Source organism: Syngnathoides biaculeatus, chromosome 2 (genome assembly GCF_019802595.1).
Source record: "Syngnathoides biaculeatus isolate LvHL_M chromosome 2, ASM1980259v1, whole genome shotgun sequence".
Taxonomy (NCBI): Eukaryota; Metazoa; Chordata; class Actinopteri; order Syngnathiformes; family Syngnathidae; genus Syngnathoides; species Syngnathoides biaculeatus.
The window spans coordinates 9,108,622-9,127,367 of NC_084641.1; the positions used below are offsets into that span (position 1 = coordinate 9,108,622).

At 40.6% G+C, this 18,746-nt stretch overlaps 1 protein-coding gene across 2 annotated transcripts; it reads left to right on the forward strand.

Moving 5' to 3' along the window:
• The first annotated feature begins 37 nt into the window (after positions 1-37).
• LOC133506961 (embryonic polyadenylate-binding protein B-like) lies at positions 38-16,893 on the forward strand. Of its 2 annotated transcripts, none has more exons than XM_061831383.1 (15): positions 38-196; positions 821-1,025; positions 1,490-1,683; positions 1,773-1,888; positions 4,076-4,215; positions 4,299-4,393; positions 5,400-5,537; positions 5,729-5,824; positions 6,318-6,578; positions 8,204-8,291; positions 8,376-8,495; positions 8,572-8,702; positions 12,581-12,689; positions 12,833-12,963; positions 16,439-16,893. In XM_061831383.1, exons 2-15 carry the CDS (start codon positions 830-832, stop codon positions 16,499-16,501), a joined length of 1,878 nt encoding a protein of 625 aa, XP_061687367.1. In that variant the 5' UTR covers positions 38-196; positions 821-829; the 3' UTR covers positions 16,502-16,893. The 2 variants fall into 2 exon arrangements, with proteins under 2 accessions (XP_061687367.1, XP_061687374.1); XM_061831390.1 differs by having other exon boundaries at positions 47-196; positions 894-1,025.
• Positions 16,894-18,746: the final 1,853 nt, after the last annotated feature.

The following is an 18,746-nucleotide window of genomic DNA, read 5'->3' on the forward strand; positions in this document are numbered from 1 at the left end:
GGCCTGGCAAGAACTACTTTCTGTCGCGCAGTAGACGGCCGTATGAATTCCTGGATGAAGTAGCAATGAGGACGGATGCAGGTGTTCCGCGGCACTAATTAAGCGCGACGAGGCGACCGCCTAAGTGACGCGACCGGGTCTGCTCAAGACTGTTCTTACACTAAATATCCAACACAGTCCAACGTTTTGGCTAGCTGTAAGTAGAACGTTTGATGATTTTATATGTTTTTGACTCAAACGCTCAAAATACTTCCAGTTTTTTTTTTAATCTGCAATATATAATTTGGCCAGGGTTATGATATGTGCGCGTAGTCTCATTAAAGCAGGTCACGATGTCTTAAACGCCGAACATTTTATTTCTATGTACAATTTGAATCGTATATATTTTCACTGTAGCGTTCAATCGAGCCTTACACATCAACTTAGTTTTATGTTGTTACATAAAATACTTCAGTTGTTTCAAAGTTCACCTGAAAGTGTCGTTACTGTTGCCAGGTTCTTTTTTTTTTTTTTTTTTTGAACTGCATCAAGACGAAATGAAAGATGTTGAAGTTGACTTTTGTTTCCTTCGCGGTACAGTTGATCAAAAGTCGCCCCTTTATTTTTAGTTCAAAAAACAATTGGTGAAAATTTCTTACATGGAAAAGTAGAATCAAAATAGATGAAGAAAATTTTAACTTAATTTGACCATCACCTGTCTGTGTCTGGTTTTATTAGTCATTTTGATTAAAACCTGTATAATATGTTTGTCATCAAAGATTCAACTTGAATGCTTTGCACACGTGGCTGTTAAATGGATGCATCCTTATTGTTGAACTAGAAGTCGCGAATGATGAGCAACAGCGGACCGACCTATCCCCTCGCCTCTTTGTATGTCGGGGACCTGCATCCAGATGTTACAGAAGCCATGCTGTACCAGAAGTTTTCTCCTGCCGGTCCCATCATGTCAATTCGTGTGTGTCGTGATATTATAACCCGGAGATCTTTGGGATATGCTTATATAAACTTCCAGCAACCAGCGGATGGTGAAGTACCCTTTCTTCTTTTTTTAACTTCTCTGATGCGGAAACCCCCAAATTTATCCATTTAAATGTTGTGATGGTGGTTTTTTCTCCTCTTTTCTAAATACCATTTAACAGGGCGACAGTTCTGTGATGTCATGTTAACAAAAAAAGTAATGTCAGGAATCCTCATCAGTTCCGCCCTACTAATATTATCCAATAGCTTTTTATATCAAATCTTGGGTAATGCTAAAAAAGGTCTCATGTCAATGTCAGCAAGACATCCCAGAATGAATGCTGCATATGAGGAAGAGCATAATCTTGAGGTGATCACACATTGACAGGAATATCTGTCCCTGAACTGAATCTTGAGAAAAATGGCTGCAAATTAAATGACTCTCTTAGTTGACTTAATCGTAGGTATTCAGAGCCTAACTCTTAGCAGTGAGTGTCATTGTCAGTTTGGTCAAAAATTTCCCGTCTTTTAGCTGAGTGTGCCTTGGATACAATGAACTACGACGTTCTCAAGGGACGGCCAATCCGAATAATGTGGTCGCAACGTGACCCAGGCCTCAGGAAGTCAGGCGTAGGCAACATCTTTATCAAGAACATGGATGACTCCATTGACAACAAGGCATTATATGATACTTTCTCAGCTTTTGGTAATATTTTGTCCTGCAAGGTGAGTGTGGATATATCGACAACTCTGTTGTACACTATTTAACCCAAAACTTGTGCTTTAAGTATTATGGTAAATGCTGTTTGCTCTAGGTCGTTTGTGATGAGAGAGGCTCAAAAGGGTACGGCTTTGTTCACTTTGAGACTCAGGAAGCTGCGAACCGTGCCATTAATACTATGAACGGAATGCTGCTGAATGACAGAAAAGTGTGAGTAGATTAATATCTTCCATTGAGCCATTCTTAAAAATGCTCGCGCAAAGAGGAGTACACAATAAACACGTAAGATACTAATGACTGCTGAAGGTGTATGACATAGCAGATTGTCTGTTTTGCTAAGTCAGTGGACAAGAAAATTTGGCACCAAACTAGCTAATTTCCTTGGAGAAATGTTCCAGCCACTCTAGTATGACGCTAACCAAACATGATGACAAAGCATACATTTAGGACATAACTGGGAGTCGTTGAGGAATGAAAGAGTAATTTGCGTTAATATGTGGTGGTTGACTTGCTGCTTGTTCGCAGAGCAGTACTTTTTACAAATCAACCTATTTTGCATAAGTCTGGAGTGGCAGAGAAGTATGTTAGAATAGTATAGGACATGTAAGACGGGAGCAGAACAGTGGTGAGGTGTGCCGTAGGAGGAACAGAAGAATTTAAGGTGGAGGTGGCACTGCATTAGGGATCAGCTCTGAGTCCCTTCCAGTTTGCGGTGGTAATGGATAGGCTGACAGATGAGGTTAGACTGGAATCGCCGTGGACCATGATATTCGCAGATGACATTGTGATCGGCAGTGAAAGCAAGGAGCAGGTGTTGGAACACTTAAAAAAATGGAGGCATGCACTGGAAAGAAGAGGAATGAATACTAGCCGAAGTAAAACAGTATATGTGCGTGAATGAGAGGGATGGAGGAGGAAGAGTGAAGCTCCAGGGAGAAGAGATGGCAAGGATGGATGACTTCAAATACTTGGAGTCAACAATCCAGAGCAACGGTGAGTGTGGTAAAGAAGTGAAGAGTGGGTCCAAGCGGGGTGGAACAGTTGGCGGAAGGTGTCTGGTGTCCTGTGCGACAGAAGAGTCTCCGCTAGGACGAAGGGCAAAGTTTATAAAACAGTGGTGAGGCCGGCCATGATGTACGGATTAGAGACGGTGGCTCTGACGAAATAACAGGAAGGAGAACTGGAGGTAGCAGAAATGAAGATGCTGAGGTTGTTGCTAGGAGTGAGCATGTTGGATAGGATTAGAAATGAGCTCATCAGACGGACAGCCAAGTTCACATGTTTCGGAGAAAGCAGACTTCGATGGTTTGGACATGTCCATAGGCAAGAGAGTGAGTATATTGGTCGAAGGGTGCTGGAGCTGCCAGACAAAAGAGTGAGAGAAAGACCAAAACATAAGGTGGATCAATGTTCTGAGTGAAGACATGAGGGCTGTTGGTGTTGGAGAGGAGGATACAGTAAATAGGCTTAGATGGAAAAAGATGACGCGCTGTGGCAACCCCTAACAGGACAAGCTGAAAGGAAATGTAGTAATACAGTATGTAAAGTAAATATGGATCTTAGCCATGCTATTGACTCTCTTTTGAAAAGGTTGTTTCATAGTGGGGACATATGTAGACTGTGCAGGTCTATGACTGCCTGACTTCATTTGATTTTTCAAATGCTCAAACTTCAGAACTAGTTAATGGTGACAGTCATAAGACGCAAATCCTTGACAATCCATCCTGTAGAAGAAGATACAAACAGCGAGTTGATTATTGTTCAAATTAATATTTTTTTAAAAAATATTTAGTGAAACCCAGGGATAGAGTACATCCATTTGATCTGTCAGATGTTTTAGATGCAAAAGACAAATACTGAAGATAAGGAAATTACAGTAAATACAAAAGCTAATTCCTGAATGCTACGCCACTCAGCCCTCAATGTATAAAATATATACATGTAATACTACAACACTGTCACACTTAAAGCTAAAGTGAAACACCCAAGAGAAAATATTCATGAGGAAAAATTTACAAAATTTCCCCAAATTGTTTTATACAAAACTGTCCTGTAAAAGATGTTCAATTGCATCAAGCTGTTTTGTGAAAATCAAGACTGTCTTGAGATTGATTTGCTAAGAAGAAAATGTTTTTTTAAAATAAAAATGCTGACATAAAAGTCACAATCATATTGCATTGGAACCACTGACAAGTGGAATTTATCCCATAATATAGTAAATGTAGCTCATAACTACTACCAGTCTCTGCTTACAGGGAAGTACAAACCAATAGTTATTGGCATCCTCTTATAAGAGTATGCGTTTGTATTTGTCATTAAGTAACCTTTACCTTACCTTATTATGACCCTCACGACAATTAAATTTATTTCTATCCCCTGGTGTGATCATGTCTGCAGTTTTGTTGGCCAATTCAAGTCCCGCAAGGATCGAGAGCAGGAGTTCGGCACCAAAGCTATGAAATTCACCAATATCTACATTAAAAATTTTGGTGAAGACTACACTGATGACAATCTCAAAGATGTTTTTTCTGCATATGGTAAGCATGAATGAAAGTTTGTATCGGCCTTTTTTCCTAAACAGTCAAAATCTTGTTAAATGATTGTATTGTTCTCCTCAAAGGAAAGACGCTTAGTGTGCGTGTGATGAAGGACGAGCGAGGTCATTCACGTGGATTCGGCTTTGTAAACTATGCCAACCATGAGGATGCGCAAAAGGTAGTATCAAGTTTTCTGTAGTGAGTTCAAGTCCATAATTTCATTTGTGCTACGATGTGCGTGTTCAATCAACAGAAACCATACAACTAGGCAGACATTTTGAGACTGCAATAATTAGAAAATACAGTGGTACTGCTATGTACGAGTACCTCAGGTGAATTGTTTTAAAGATGCAAGCTGGCTTTTTTTTTTTTTTCTTGTTGGGCATTGCCCATCATAAATGACTTGCAAATCAGCTTCAACTCTGCCACTAGATAGTGGTAGTGGAATTTACGTCTGTCTGCCCTCAGTTGTGAAACTACAGGTAACTTGTTCTGTGCGCTCATTTCCGTTTTTTGTGCTGGTAGTTTGTCAGATTAATTTTAACCATAGGTTGTAAAAAGGGAGCTCTGAGAAGACCATTTGAATTGAAGTTGAAAATCGTACAACACAAGTGAGTTCTCTTTTTGTAGTCAACTTGGCAAAGCAGTACAAGTGGAGTACTTTTACAATATTTGCTATCGTTAAAAACTGAAGGAGTTGATTACAATGCGAGCCAAGGGTCGTAGGGGGGGCAAATGGGGTGTAATCCAAGTTCTAAACCTCTGTCCACGAAAAGGTGGAAAATCTGCTCACTGTGGCAAAAAACGGCCCCAAAAAACGTTCAATTGTATATCAATTGGGAAACTTTCTATATATTGTATGTTTTTAATGCAGTGCTAGTTTTCTTAATGTTTTTTGTGTGTGTGTGTTTGGGGGGTGGGGAGTAGTTGATCTCAGTGATTTTTGACTGGGTTATTGAAAGACATAAACTTGTAAGTCAGTGTACCACAGTACAAGAACTAATTTGAGGTGAATGCCCAAGCTTTGGCTCTACACTGAAAAATGTTACTCTTTGGTTGTTGAGGGTCTGTAAGTAATCTTAAACAAATACTACAAAGTGGATGGAGCAAGATTGCAGAAGTGAGGTGGATTTGGTGTGATTGGTTTAGTAAAGTTATGGTGCCGACGCCTTTGTTTTCACCAGGCAGTCGATGAGATGAATGGTAAGGAATTCAATGGGAAGTTCCTCTACGTTGGACGGGCTCAGAAGCGGCTTGAGCGTCAAGGAGAGCTTAAGCGCAGATTTGACCAAATCAAACAGGACCGAATCCAGCGTTATCAGGTACTACTGATGAGAATGTCAAGTTAATGGTTTCATGAATTTTGCTAAAATACAGAACGTTAAAAGTTTCTGTATCTGCACAGTAGTTGACTTAAGAGTAATGCTATTTGTCTTGTTTTTGCGTGGCAGTTAACCTCACATATATTTGTTTGTCAATTGAGTTTGATATAACTGTTAAACTCTCTTTTCAGGGTGTCAATCTGTATGTGAAGAACTTGGACGACAGCATAGATGATGAGAGACTTCGGAAGGAGTTCTCCCCCTATGGCACCATAACAAGTGCCAAGGTATGTGCTGGAATGACACATTGAGAAGCACAATAGTTGAAATTTTTCCGTGACCATGCTCATGACTAAAAAAAAAAACACTTGTATCTCAAGTCATTTTTCTCCATTTTAAATTCATGGTAATTCGATTGATCTGTTCAAGCACCCACAAACGCCCAAATGGTTGTAATGTGTAAAGAAAAATGACGCAATGATACTTAAAAAAATGTACGTGGTGTTATCATGTGCGCCTTCTGATAGTACAGATGTAGATTAGATGACAAAACACAGACCACAACTGAGACCCAATGTTTTTTTTTTTTTTTTTTTTTTTTTTTTTTTTTGCAGAGGATAAAAAATGTCTGCAGGTGTCTACTGCTTCCATTGAAATTAGTTGTTGAAATGTTTATAGCTCCCATGCAATTGATTCTAGTTTTGTTAGTATGTCTACACTGTTTCCAATTCAAATGGAAGAGCCATCATGATGCTTGTGCTGACCTCTCGCCACCATCAGGTCATGACTGATGGGTCCCAAAGCAAAGGCTTTGGCTTTGTCTGCTTTTCTTCACCTGAGGAAGCAACAAAAGCAGTAACTGAGATGAACGGAAGAATTATTGCTACTAAGCCCCTGTATGTGGCACTTGCCCAGCGAAGGGAGGAGCGCAAAGCGATCCTCACTAACAAGTACATGCAGAGACTGGCCACCCTGAGGAGCATGACCAGTCCCATCATTGACTCGTACCATCAGACTGGCTACTACATGACTGTGCCACAGGTTAGTAAGAGTGGGAGGAAAAAGTATGTGAAACCTTTGGAATTTCTTGAACCATAATTTGCTCATAAAATTTAGTCTAACCATCTAAGTTATAAGAATAAGCCAACAGTCTACATAAACTAATACCACCCAAACTATTTTGATATTTTTATTTAACATTCCCAGTACAGGGAGGAAAATGTTAACCCAGTGATTTAAAGTTCTCCTAAACTCATTGTACTCTTTTGTTTAAAAAAAAAAAAAAAAAAAAAAAAACAATTCAATGTTAGAATATGTGTAAAGACTGAGGACATTATATTACTGAATTGTTGCGATAGCGTGACTCTTTTTCACGATCTCCACTTGCTGCAATTTTTTTTTTTTTTTCGTGCGGCACTAAAGTATCTCCCTGATGGCGGTGGGCTATGGCTTATACTCTGGCATGAGGCTCTCCCCCAACATATAAACAACAAGCGGCCATTAGACTTGCCATTTCCTTATTTTAATTATTTAAATTATTTTAGCAAATGGCTGCAATATTAGAGTGAAAAATGTAAGGGGGTCTAAATACGTTTGTACCCAATGGTATGGTTTGTTACATCAGTGTTCCCCTAACCTTCATTACAGCGTGGACTGGTTTAGCGTAGGTGCACATGTATATGCAGACTTGCCGTGCTTGTGCGCTTCTGCTTCGTCCTTCGCTGTTTATGGTGCATGCATTGTGGGCTTGATGCAGAAGTGCGCATCAGAATGCTGTTCCGTAGCTCCTCAATGTGAGTAGACTTAACTCTGCATAAGTGTCAAGCAGAAACTTACAACTGTATCTGTCTCAGAGTGGACTTGGTGCATGAGCGTTAACTGTTGCAATAAACCCTAATGAACTTATTTTTTTTCAATTATTCGTTCTTTGAGCTCTGTCCTGGTTTGAGTCAGCTGGGACAGAAAACAAGTGTTATTGTGCCGTCTCGATGTGTCAATTGAGGTACATTGCGGTTTTGGTGGAGAAGATCCTGTCAATTTTCAAAATAAAACACACTGACTCACAAATGGCAATCCATCAATTTTCTTTGCCGCTTATCCTCACGAGGGTCACGGGGAGTGCTGGAGCCTATCCCAGCTCTCAACGGGCAGGAGGTGGGGTACTCCCTGAACTGGTTGCCAGCAAATTGCAAGTCACAGAGAGACAAACAGTCGCACTCTCAATCACACCTAAGGGCAATTTAGTGTCCAATTAATGTTGGATGTTTTTGCAATGGAGGTGGAAACCGGACTACTGGGAGAAAACCCACGCAGGTATGGGAAGGACATGCAAGCTCCACAGAGGCGGGGCCGGGATCGAATCCGGGTCCTCAGAACTGTGAGGCCAATGCTTTACCAGCTGAGCTACCGTGCTGGCTACAAATTGCAATAAAACAAAAAAATATATATAAGCTGGTCATTCTTCCTCTGTGGCCTGGTAACAAATTCCTCACGCCCTGGTATTGGTCGGTGGACCAGTGATTGGGGACCACTCCATTACGTAACCATGCTTGTACTCGGAACTGTCAAATAGTGTTGCACTGTAATCGTAACTGCAATGTGTCTGTGATTTTTATTTAATATTGCTGATCTTGTCGTTTCATTTGAAACGAGCATTTATCTTGCAGGCTTCCACACATACCTTCTATGAGCACAACGCCATCAGCAACCTGAGATCGGTTCCTCGTTGGGCAGGACAGTCCCCCAGAGTGCAGGGTGAAGGGATAACTCGGGACAATGTGGATGTGTTAAGGCTCAAATGATGCATCTAGACACAAACGATGCTACCCATGTTTTCAGGTCCATACTCAACCCAAAATGTTGGCGGGTCTACCCCTCGCCGTGGCTCCACTGCCATCGCCACATTGAGACAGGCTTCCACGCAGGCTCCACGTATTGTCAGTTCCACACAAAAGACAAGTCAGTCCTGGCATCTCATACACGCATGGACATGGATGGAGCAGTTTTGAACAATGCATCTCCTTTCTTTATTTAGATAACATCGGAACTCAGACTGCGTGTGGGCGAGCTGACCTGTCCAGTATTTCCAGGAGTAATCAGTTCAAGTACTCGTCTGCGGTGCGAAACCCTCAGCAGGTCATGCCTGTACCAATGACTAGACCCCAGGTACTTAACCAAGTTCTAATTAGTTCTGAGACTCTTCTACATGAAAAATCAGTCCAGCGTGATACCTTTACTTCCTAGTTTTTTCAGGTTACGAAGACTTGAATTTTTTATTTTTTTTGCTGTTGCAACCAAAAGTTTGACGTATTAGTGAAGTTGAGAAACTCTACTGCTAAAGTGAAGATGGAACCTTCCAGAGTGATACGGCCAAACCTGACTGAACTGTTTCGCCATGCACAGGATTCATCCACTAGTTTTTACGAGTTGATGCTCATCACCCACTGGTGTTCCTATAACTTGAAAGTGGAATTGTCGGTGAATGGTGTCAGATGTAATTGGCAATCCTAAATGTAGGAGCTTTCACAAAAGAAAATTTCCATTTCTGGGTACTAAGTGTATGCGAGAACCAGCTGTTGTGCTGTCACCCATCCGTACGATACTGTATATAGAGCAGGGTCACGAACCATTTTGAAAGTGAGAGCTACTTTTTTGGTACAGAGTTATGTGAAGGGCTAAAGGTTACTTTATACTCCTGCAGCTGACAACATTCTCATTGCATCATGTGACCTACGCCCAAATTTTAGATTTAAATATTTGTCCTGAGGAGGAACGCACTGATTGTGGGACCCTCCTGCAGATTTTGCCTTAGGGAAGCACCTGTGTCTTCTATGCCCTGCGATCAGATTTAGCTGAGGTAGACAACAGCATCCCCGTGACCCTAGTGAGGATAAGCGCTATGGGAAATGAATGAATAGATCGATAGATGGTAGCACCGAGGCCCTCTGGTGGACATATTTAACAGTGCATCAGTAATCTTGTTTCTTACCCTGTGCAACTCAGCTGAAACAAATGGCCAGGGTCGATGCTGTGGTTCACAAAGTAAATAACATTTCAAATTTTGTGATCAAACGTTTGACCAGGTTTTCGTGATGAAGTGTAAGTTGTGGATTCCTGCGTGGTCGGTGCTTCACTGGTTTGTCTCAAACAGTAACTGTTTGAAAAGGAGGTAGACCTCAGTCTTCAAAAAGACTACCTGAAAAAATGATTGAACCGCGCAAGGTGGAAGAGCGATGGTCCACTTTCCCCCGTGTTCGGCCATATCGCTTGGTGTGCGTCAGGCCTCACACGACCTGAATGTTATCTGTTCATTTCAATGAGGAAAGATGAATTCAGGATCAGAATCAGCTTTATTGGCCAATTATGTAACAACACACAAGGAATTTGACTCCGGGAGTTGGTGCTGCCCTAGTCCGACATACAGTCCCTTGTGAAAGTATTCTGCCCCCTTGAAGTTTTCAACCTTTTGCCTCATTTCAGGCTTCAAACAAAGATCTAAAATTAGATTTTAATTTTTTTTGGCAAGAATCAACAAGTGGGACACAATTGTGAAGTGGAACGAAATGTATTGACTATTTTAAGCTTTATTAACAAATAAAAACCTGAAAAGTGGGGCGTGCAATATTATTCGGCTCCCTTGTACCGTCACCTTATGCTGCAATTACAGTTACAAGTCGCTTGGGGTATGCCTCTATCAGTTTTGCACATTGAGAGACTGAAATTCTTGCCCATTCTTTCTTGCAAAACAGCTCAAGCTCAGTGAGGTTGGATGGACAGTGTTTGTGAACAGCAGTCTTCAGCTCTGCCCACAGACTCTCGATTGGATTCACGTCTGGACTTTGACACGGCCATTGTTACACCAGGATACGTTTATTTTTGAACCATTGTATAGTTGGCTTTATGTTTTGGATCATTGTCATGTTGGAAGATAAATCTCTGTCCCAGTCTCAGGTGATGAGCTGTGTTGGTTTTACACCAAACATATCATTTTGCATTGTGGCCAAAAAGTTTGATTTAGGTTTCATCTGACCAGAGTACCTTCATTCACGTTTTGGTGTATCTCCCTGGTGGCTTGTGGCAAACTTTAAACGAGACTTTTTGTGGATATCTTTGAGACATGGCTTTCTTCGTGCCACTCTTCCATAAAGGCCAGATTTGTGCAGTGTACGACAGATTGTTGTCCTGTGGACAGAGTCTCCCACCTCAGCTGTAGATCTCTGCAGTTCATTCAGAGTGATCATGTTCCTCGTGGCTGCATCTCTGATCAGTCTTCTCCTTGTTAGAGATGAAAGTTTAGAGGGACGGCCGGGTCTTAGTAGATTTGCAGTTGTCTGATACTCCTTCTTTTTCAATATGATTGCTTGCACAGTGCTCCTTGAGATGTTTAAAGCTTGGCAAATGTTTTTGTATCCAAATCTGGCTTTAAACTTCTCCACAACAGTAGCTCGGACCTGCCTGGTGTGTTCCTTGGTCTTCATGATGCTCTCTGCACTTTAAACGGAACCCAGATACTTTCACAAAGCAGGTGCATTTATAGAGCTCTTGCACCTGCGTCATAAAATCACGTGACTCGCCATATTGCCGGTCAAACAAAGCATTGTTGCAAGTTAATTCTGTTGCGACGAAACAAAAATACATCTGATAGCACCTCATCCAGGGCTTGTCTGATACCGTTAAACATTTAGGTGATAATAAATGAAGGTATGTGGAAAAATTAGATACTTGGCATAGGGGACCCATATTTAATGCCGAAGTCAATGTTTTTGCCGATAAAGTGGACTGTTAATTTGCTTCCGTTTGTCTTGGACAACTGGATATACACGTGAGTAAGTTTTCGAGATTTACATGAAAAAGTTTGAAAGTGGATGAAACTCTGGACGCATATAAATACTTTGTTCGTGGATCTCTTCTTAATCAAGAATAAATCCCACATAGTGATGGACCCATTCAGATTTTTTTCAATACAAATACCAATATTTAAATACAAACTCGCATTCATTAGCTATGGTTGGGGGGGGGGGGGAAGAGGACAGCGAGTTGGCTCCTCTGTACACTGAAGCTTATCGCTGCCACATGTAAACCTCTCTTTAACACTTTTTTTTTTTAATAAAATACGCATTGTTCTCAAATGAGTCAACTTGGCATTATAAATACTTCTTGCTAATTTGAGATTGAGAAGAACAATTCCTATCTGTAATGAAGTGATCCCTTCACAGGCGTGTGTATTTTGTTGGGCACCATCCATCATGTTTAATTGGTGAGATCCATCAATCTTGTCTGGTCCTTTTAGCTGCTATTCCATAGAATGATGTCTTTTGAATATCTGTCTCGTCGGTTGTGACAACCAACGGCATAACAGGTCTCGGGCATTGTTAATATTCTCCTACGGTTCAATGTCGAGCAGCTCTGTTTGACCGGCAATATTGCGCCGTAAAAATGGTGACGTCACGTGCACGAGCTCGATATGGAGACTTGATTACACACAGGTGGATTCTCTTCATCATCAGTCAACATTGGCTCATTCAGAGATCCTCACTGAACTTCTGGAGTGAGTTTGCTGCACTGAAAGTAAAAAGGCCGAATAATATTGCACGCCCCACTTTTCAGTTTATTTGTTAAAAAAAAAAAAAAAAAAAAAATATATATATATATATATATATATATATATATATATATATATATAAAATGTCCAATAAATTTCATTCCACTTCACGATTGTGTCCCACTTGTTGATTCTTGACAAAAAAAAAAAATCAAATTTTATATCTTTGTTTGAAGCCTGAAATGTGGGGAAAGGTTGAAAAGTTCAAGGGGGGCGAATATGTTCACAAGGCACTGTACATGTTGAGTACGAAGAACAAAAGACAGTCAATTGACAGGGAATGTTTCTTATTTGTCTGTGATTTGAAGTTCGAGTGAGATCTAGGAATGAATTAAGAGAGTAAGTCAGCGGATCACAGTACGTTTTGTTCCTTTTTTGTAATATCTAATTTTTTCACTGTTTCAGCTGATTGCCTGTTGAAAAGATTTTAAAATTTTCTTAGGTTGTTCCTGCCCCTGTGATTGAGCAACCAGCGCATGCTCAAAGCATTGAACCACTCACCACTTCAATGTTGGCTGCAGCACCACTTGTGGACCAGAAGCAGCTCTTTGGTATGGATTTACGGACTACAAGACAATATTGACAGTGGTTGGATTGTGGTTACAGTATCATGCTATTGTGGCCCTTTAAATGGTCTCATCTGACTGAATTAATTTAAATTGATTAAATGAATTCAGTGTATTTTATATTTTAGGTGAGCGTCTGTACCCTCTAATCCATGCTCTTCACCCAAACCTGGCTGGAAAAATTACTGGAATGCTGCTGGAGATAGACAACGCGGAGCTGCGACACATGCTGGAGTCACCAGAGTCCCTCCATGCCAAGGCAAAAATCAGTACTTTTATGGGCTCCATCGTGATTTGTAAAATAGAAATATTCATCATTCAAAAACAGTTGAACCTCGGGTTATGAATTCATTTATTGACAGACAATTTGGGTTACGTATCAAACTTTCATAGAGAATGTACAGTGAAGAAAATACGTATTTGAACACCCTGCTATATTGCAAGTTCTCACACATAGAAATCACGGATGGGTCTGAAATTTTCATCGTAGGTGCATGTCCACTGTGAGAGAGATAATCTAAAGAAAAATCGAGAAATTATTTTTTTTAAACAATTTGTTCCACAGCTGCAAATAAGTATTTGAACAATACTCCCATTTCGAAATCATGGAGGGGTCTGAAGAGAATTCTGACCCTCAAAAACCTGTAAGTCTTCCTTTAAAAGTCCACCTCCACTCCATGTATTATCCTGAATCAGATACACTTGTGTGAGGTCGTTAGCTGCATAAAGACACCTGTCCACCCCATACAATCGGTAAGACTCAAACTTGTAACATGGCCAAGACCAAAGAGCTGTCCAAACACACCAGAGACAAAATTGTACAACTCCGCACGGCTGGAAAGGGCTACGGAGAAATTGCCAAGCAGTCTGGTGATAAAAGGTCCACTGTTGGAACAATCATGAGAAAATGGAAGAAGGTAAACATGACTGTCAATCTCAATCGAAGTAGAGCCCCATGCGAGATATCACCTCGTGGGGTCTCAACGATCCTTAGAAACGTGAGGAATCAGCCCAGGATGACACAACAGGACTTGGTCAATGACCTGAAAAGAGCTGGGACCATCGTTTCCAAGGTGACTGTTGGTAATACACTAAGACGTCATGGTTTGAAATCATGCATGGCACGGAAGGTTCCCCTGCTTAAACCAGCACATGTCAAGGCCCATCTCAAGTTTGACAATGACCATTTGGATGATATGGACGAGTCATGGGAGAAAGTTTTGTGGTCAGATGAGACCAAAATGGAACTTTTTGGTTATAATTCCACGAACTGTGTCTGGAGGAAGACGAATGATGAGTTCCATCCCAAGAATACCATCCCTACTGTGAAGCATGGGGGTGGTAGCATCAGGCTTTGGTGGTGTTTTTCTGCACATGGTACAGGATGACTGCACTGTATGAAGGAGAGGGTGACCGTGGCTATGTATTGTGAAATTCTAGGGAACAACCTCTTTCCCTCAATCAGAGCACTGAAGATTGGTCGTGGCTGAGTCTTTCAACATGACAATGACCCGAAGCACACAGCCAGGAAAACCAAGGAATGGCACCGTAAGAAGCATATCAAGGTTCTGGCGTGGCCTAGCCAGTCTCCAGACCTAAACCTAATAGAAAATCTTTGGAGGGACCTTGAACTCCGTGTTTCTCAGGAACAGTTCAGAAACCTGTCTGATCTAAAGACCTGTTTGGAGGAGTGGGCCAAAATCCCTCCTGCAGTGTGTGCAAAGCTGGTGAACAAGTACAGGAAATGTTTGACCTCTGGAATTGCAAACAAAGACTACTATACCAAATATAAACATTGGTTTTCTCAGGTGTTCAAATACTCATTTGTAGCTGTGTAACAAATAAATTGTTAAAAAATCCTACATTGTAATTTCTGGATTTTTCTTTTTAGATGATCTCTCACAGTGGAGATGAACCTAGGATGAAAATTTCACACGCATCCATGATTTCTAAGTGGCAGAACTTGCAATATGTTCAAATACTCATTTTCTTCACTGTACCTCTAGATGGGTATTTTTTGTTTGCGAACAGTCTTGGTATGGACGAAGGGGGGAAAAAAAAAATCTGTACTTACTTGCGCTGCGTGACAATCATTGACTGCATTAAAGACCGGAAATCATTCTTATTTTTGCAACAAAAAAAAACTATAGTATTTATTTATTCAACTCTATCATATTTTTAATTAAACCAATGAATCGTTAATGTGCAATGTTACCCAACCCAAGAAAATACAAAATAGTTTCAGAACGCCAATTCAATTAAGGGACAAAAAAGTCCAAACCTTTCAAACCCTCTGTGGAAAAATTAGTTGCCCGCAAAGTCACTGTGACTAACCAAAAATTTGGGAAACATGAGTTCAATTTCACAAGCTACACCCACATTTGATTACCACCATACTTGTTGAATCAAGAAATCAATTCAATACACATGTAATCTGGGAGAATGTGAAGTAGGTCACAAGAGCTCAAGAACCAATGCATCATGCCACGATCCGAAGAAATTGGGGGGGGGAAAGTGATTGAAATCCGTCAGTCTAGAAAAGATTACAAAGCCATTGCCAAGGCTTTGGGGCTCCAGTGAACCACTGTCAGAGCCATTATCCACAAATGGAGAAAACTGGGAACAGTCGCAAACCTTCCCAGGAGTGGACGGCCAACTAAAATTAGTCCCAAGAGTGCGTCAACGACTCATCCAGGAGATCACAAAAGAACCTCGAACAACATTCTCTGGACTGACGAGTGGAAAAAAATGACCTTTTTGGAAGTTGTGTGGCCCTTTACATCTGGCGTAAAAATGCCACAGCATTTGATGAAAAAGAACATTATTCCAACAGTTAAACATAGTGGTGGCAGTGTGATGGTCTTAGGGCTGCTTAGCTGTCTCAGGACCAGGACAATTTCCTGTAATTGATGAAAAATTGAATTCTGCTGTGTACCAGAAAATCCTGAAGAACGTTGGTGCTCTTGGATCATGCAGCTTGTCAACGATCCAAAAGACACCACCTCTGAATGCCTCAAAAAAAAATCAAGGTTTTGGAGTGGCATTGTCAAAGTCTGGATATAAATCCAATTGAGATGCTGTGGTTTGACTTTAAACTGGCAGTTCATGTTAGAAAACCATCCATTATGGCGGCGTTGAAACAATTCTGCAAAAATGAGCGGGACAAAATTCCTCAAAAGTCATCAAGTATTATGCAAACGCTTGATTTCAGTTATTGCTGCCAAGGGTGGCACAACCCGATATTCAGTTCAGGGGGCAATTACTTTTTCACAGTGTCGGAAAAGTTTGGAATTTTTTGGTACTTTAGTAAATTGATTTGCCATTTGAAAAATGCGCTTTTGTATTTCTTTGGATTGCCTTTTAGGATATTAAAATTGGTTTTATTTGAAACCTTTGTGTGTGATATGCAAAAAAAAAAAAAAAAAAATCAGAAAGAAGGGGGTGAATTTTGCTTCACGGCACAGTTATTGTCTTTCCCCTTCTTGTCGTTAATGAGCAATAAACCTTAATTTTTATTTTCTTTGTGGAAGTGTTTCGATTTATTTTTGTACTGCGCTATTTTACCCACACTGACGGTAACAAAGGTTTGTACAATTGAATTTGGGGATTGGGATGGATTCATTGCGTTTCCATTCATTCCAGTGGGAAAAATGACCCCTGCTTAAGAGTGGGGGGGGGGGGGGTGTCATAACTTGAGGTTCCACTGTAATCTTTTTTGTATTTTCGATCATCAGGTGGACGAGGCGATTGCTGTCTTACAAGCCCACCAAGCCAAAGTCTGCGCCCCCAAAAAGTGAGGACTCCTTGGTCAGCTTTGTTCATTGTGTTAAGGTTTGTCCTACAGTGGATGGATGGGACTGTTTTTGTCAAATTGTCAAGTTCTTGTTTCATGTTTATGAGGGTGAAAAGTGTTGGCCTTACATTGACTCTTATTCGATATCCTGTAATGCAAAACATGATTCCGTGTGATGTATGTTTGCTCATTTGGACATTTATTTAAAATCTAGCTAGCTTTCTTTACAGATGCTGACCACTTTCTGCTAGAGTTTGAAATTGCTTTAAAAAATATATTTGGGGGGGGCAGTGTTATATGTGGCGGTAACGGACAAAGGAGTTTTGTTCCTTTTTTGTAATATCTTTTGTTAATATAAAGTTCACAATATAGGCATTAAACCTGTCTTGAGTCTTTTTTTGTGTTTTGTTTTTTTAAATCACATTAAAGTAGGACCGTGGCCTTAAATGTGCAGGATATGCCTCTTGCAATTTCTCCAATACTTTGAAATGTGGCATCATCCATTTATGCACTGAACAGAAACCTAGTCTGGCCTATAAGTATTTGGAGGTTTTAGGATTTTGAATGTGTAGACTTTTTTCCATTTTCATCGTCAGTACAGTGGGAGGTAAGCAGTTAAGACGTCTGCCTCACAGTCGGTTCTGGGTTCGACTTTTGGCCCTTCCTGTGTTTGGATGTTCCGACATGCCTGTGTGGGTTGTCGCTTGCTACTCGGACTTCCTCCGCCTTCAAGGAACGTACATACATAATTTGAAGACCCCAAATTAGCACAGGACTAAAATGGTTGCCTGTGTGGCCTGCAAGCAGATGGCGACCAGTCCCGGGTGTACCCAACCTTTTGCTCGAGAGCCAACTGAGGTATATCAAATGGATGAATGGATGGAAAATGTTCATTTACCAAGTATTGGTCAGTTCAATTATAGTTGGATGATGGTGCTGAAAATCTGGAATCCTTTGACCTTTAAATCCAGATTTTCCTTCCCGGTTAAGCTTTACCGGGCCTTCACTGCACTGACCGACACTTGCAGTTGCTTTCATGTTTGTCTTGAGTATTTGAAAAGCATTGTCTGTGCTTGGCCATGGAAGATGATTCCATTTGTTTTCCTTCACTCGGTATTGCCTTGCGTTTAATGTCAGTTTTAGGCTGTGTCATCTCCGCTGGGAAGTTGTCATGTACGTTGAATCGATGTCTAATCTGATTTCCCCCAAGAATTTGTATATGTTCTCACTGCAGGTCCATTTTGATTTGATTTATAACAAAGCTCATCCCATTATTATAATTGTTTTACTTACAAGAGTGTCAAAAATAATTACAAAAAAACTGTCAATGTGGACAGTGGAATTATTTTAATTCGGCAATTGACGAACCTACGTGGAGGCTGTGTTGGGAGGACAGACATTCGCATCAGAGGCAACGCCGTCATTGGAAAGTGACTTGATTTCTTGATTTAAAAAAAAAAAAAAAAAAAAAAGTTTGCTTTTCATATTTGCTATCAACACAACAGTTTGGGGGAAACAAATAACTATTTATTGAATTTCCTTGTAATTATCCAGCGTTGGGTGTAACCACATTCAGCACAATATACTGAGATCGAACGTAACTGACAAATTGGACACAAAATGCCTTGTTGCTGTTCAGCCCAATTGTGTAGGTGGTGGCTACTAACTGGTGTGGGTAGATGAGGCCTCATGAAGAGTTGCTGCATTTAGCAAACTTGATACTGTTGCAGTACTGTACTCTCCCTGTGTTGCTCAATACAGACACCTGCTGGATCTTAAATGTCATCGGAGGCAACCCACCCATCCATTTTTCATACCGCACGTGTTAAGTTCCCACCAGACCTGTTTTGTAGGTTTCAAACAGTTTGATTACATAGTCAATGCCAATGCATGCAGGACAGTTCGAATAACATGGGTAACAGGCATATTTGCCTCTTTCCCAGGAAGGAACGTCATAACCTACCACACAGGCAGGGCAGGGATTTGAACCCCGATCCTCAGAACAGTGGGGGAGATGCTCTAACCATTGTTTCACCACGATGCATCATTTAGGTAATCGCACATCTTAATCCTTAATTCAAAGCATCTTTCATCAATAGATTATCAGCATGGAAGTGTTGTGTGATGGTGTTTGATGCAGGAAGTTTTTAAATGTATTTCAAAAATGTTTGTTTTGGCATTTAAGTGTCTTTTTTTTTAAAGACAAAAAAAAATCAAACACTTTCTAATCATATTTTATCTATAATTTG

Excerpts from the sequence above, each read along its gene's own strand:
- LOC133506961 (XM_061831383.1), top strand. The coding sequence starts at position 830 with ATGATGAGCAACAGCGGACCGACCTATCCCCTCGCCTCTTTGTATGTC. Across the intron at positions 1,684-1,772 it reads GTAATATTTTGTCCTGCAAG|GTCGTTTGTGATGAGAGAGG; the intron begins GTGAGTGTGGAT and ends TGTTTGCTCTAG. Across the intron at positions 5,538-5,728 it reads ACCGAATCCAGCGTTATCAG|GGTGTCAATCTGTATGTGAA; the intron begins GTACTACTGATG and ends CTCTCTTTTCAG.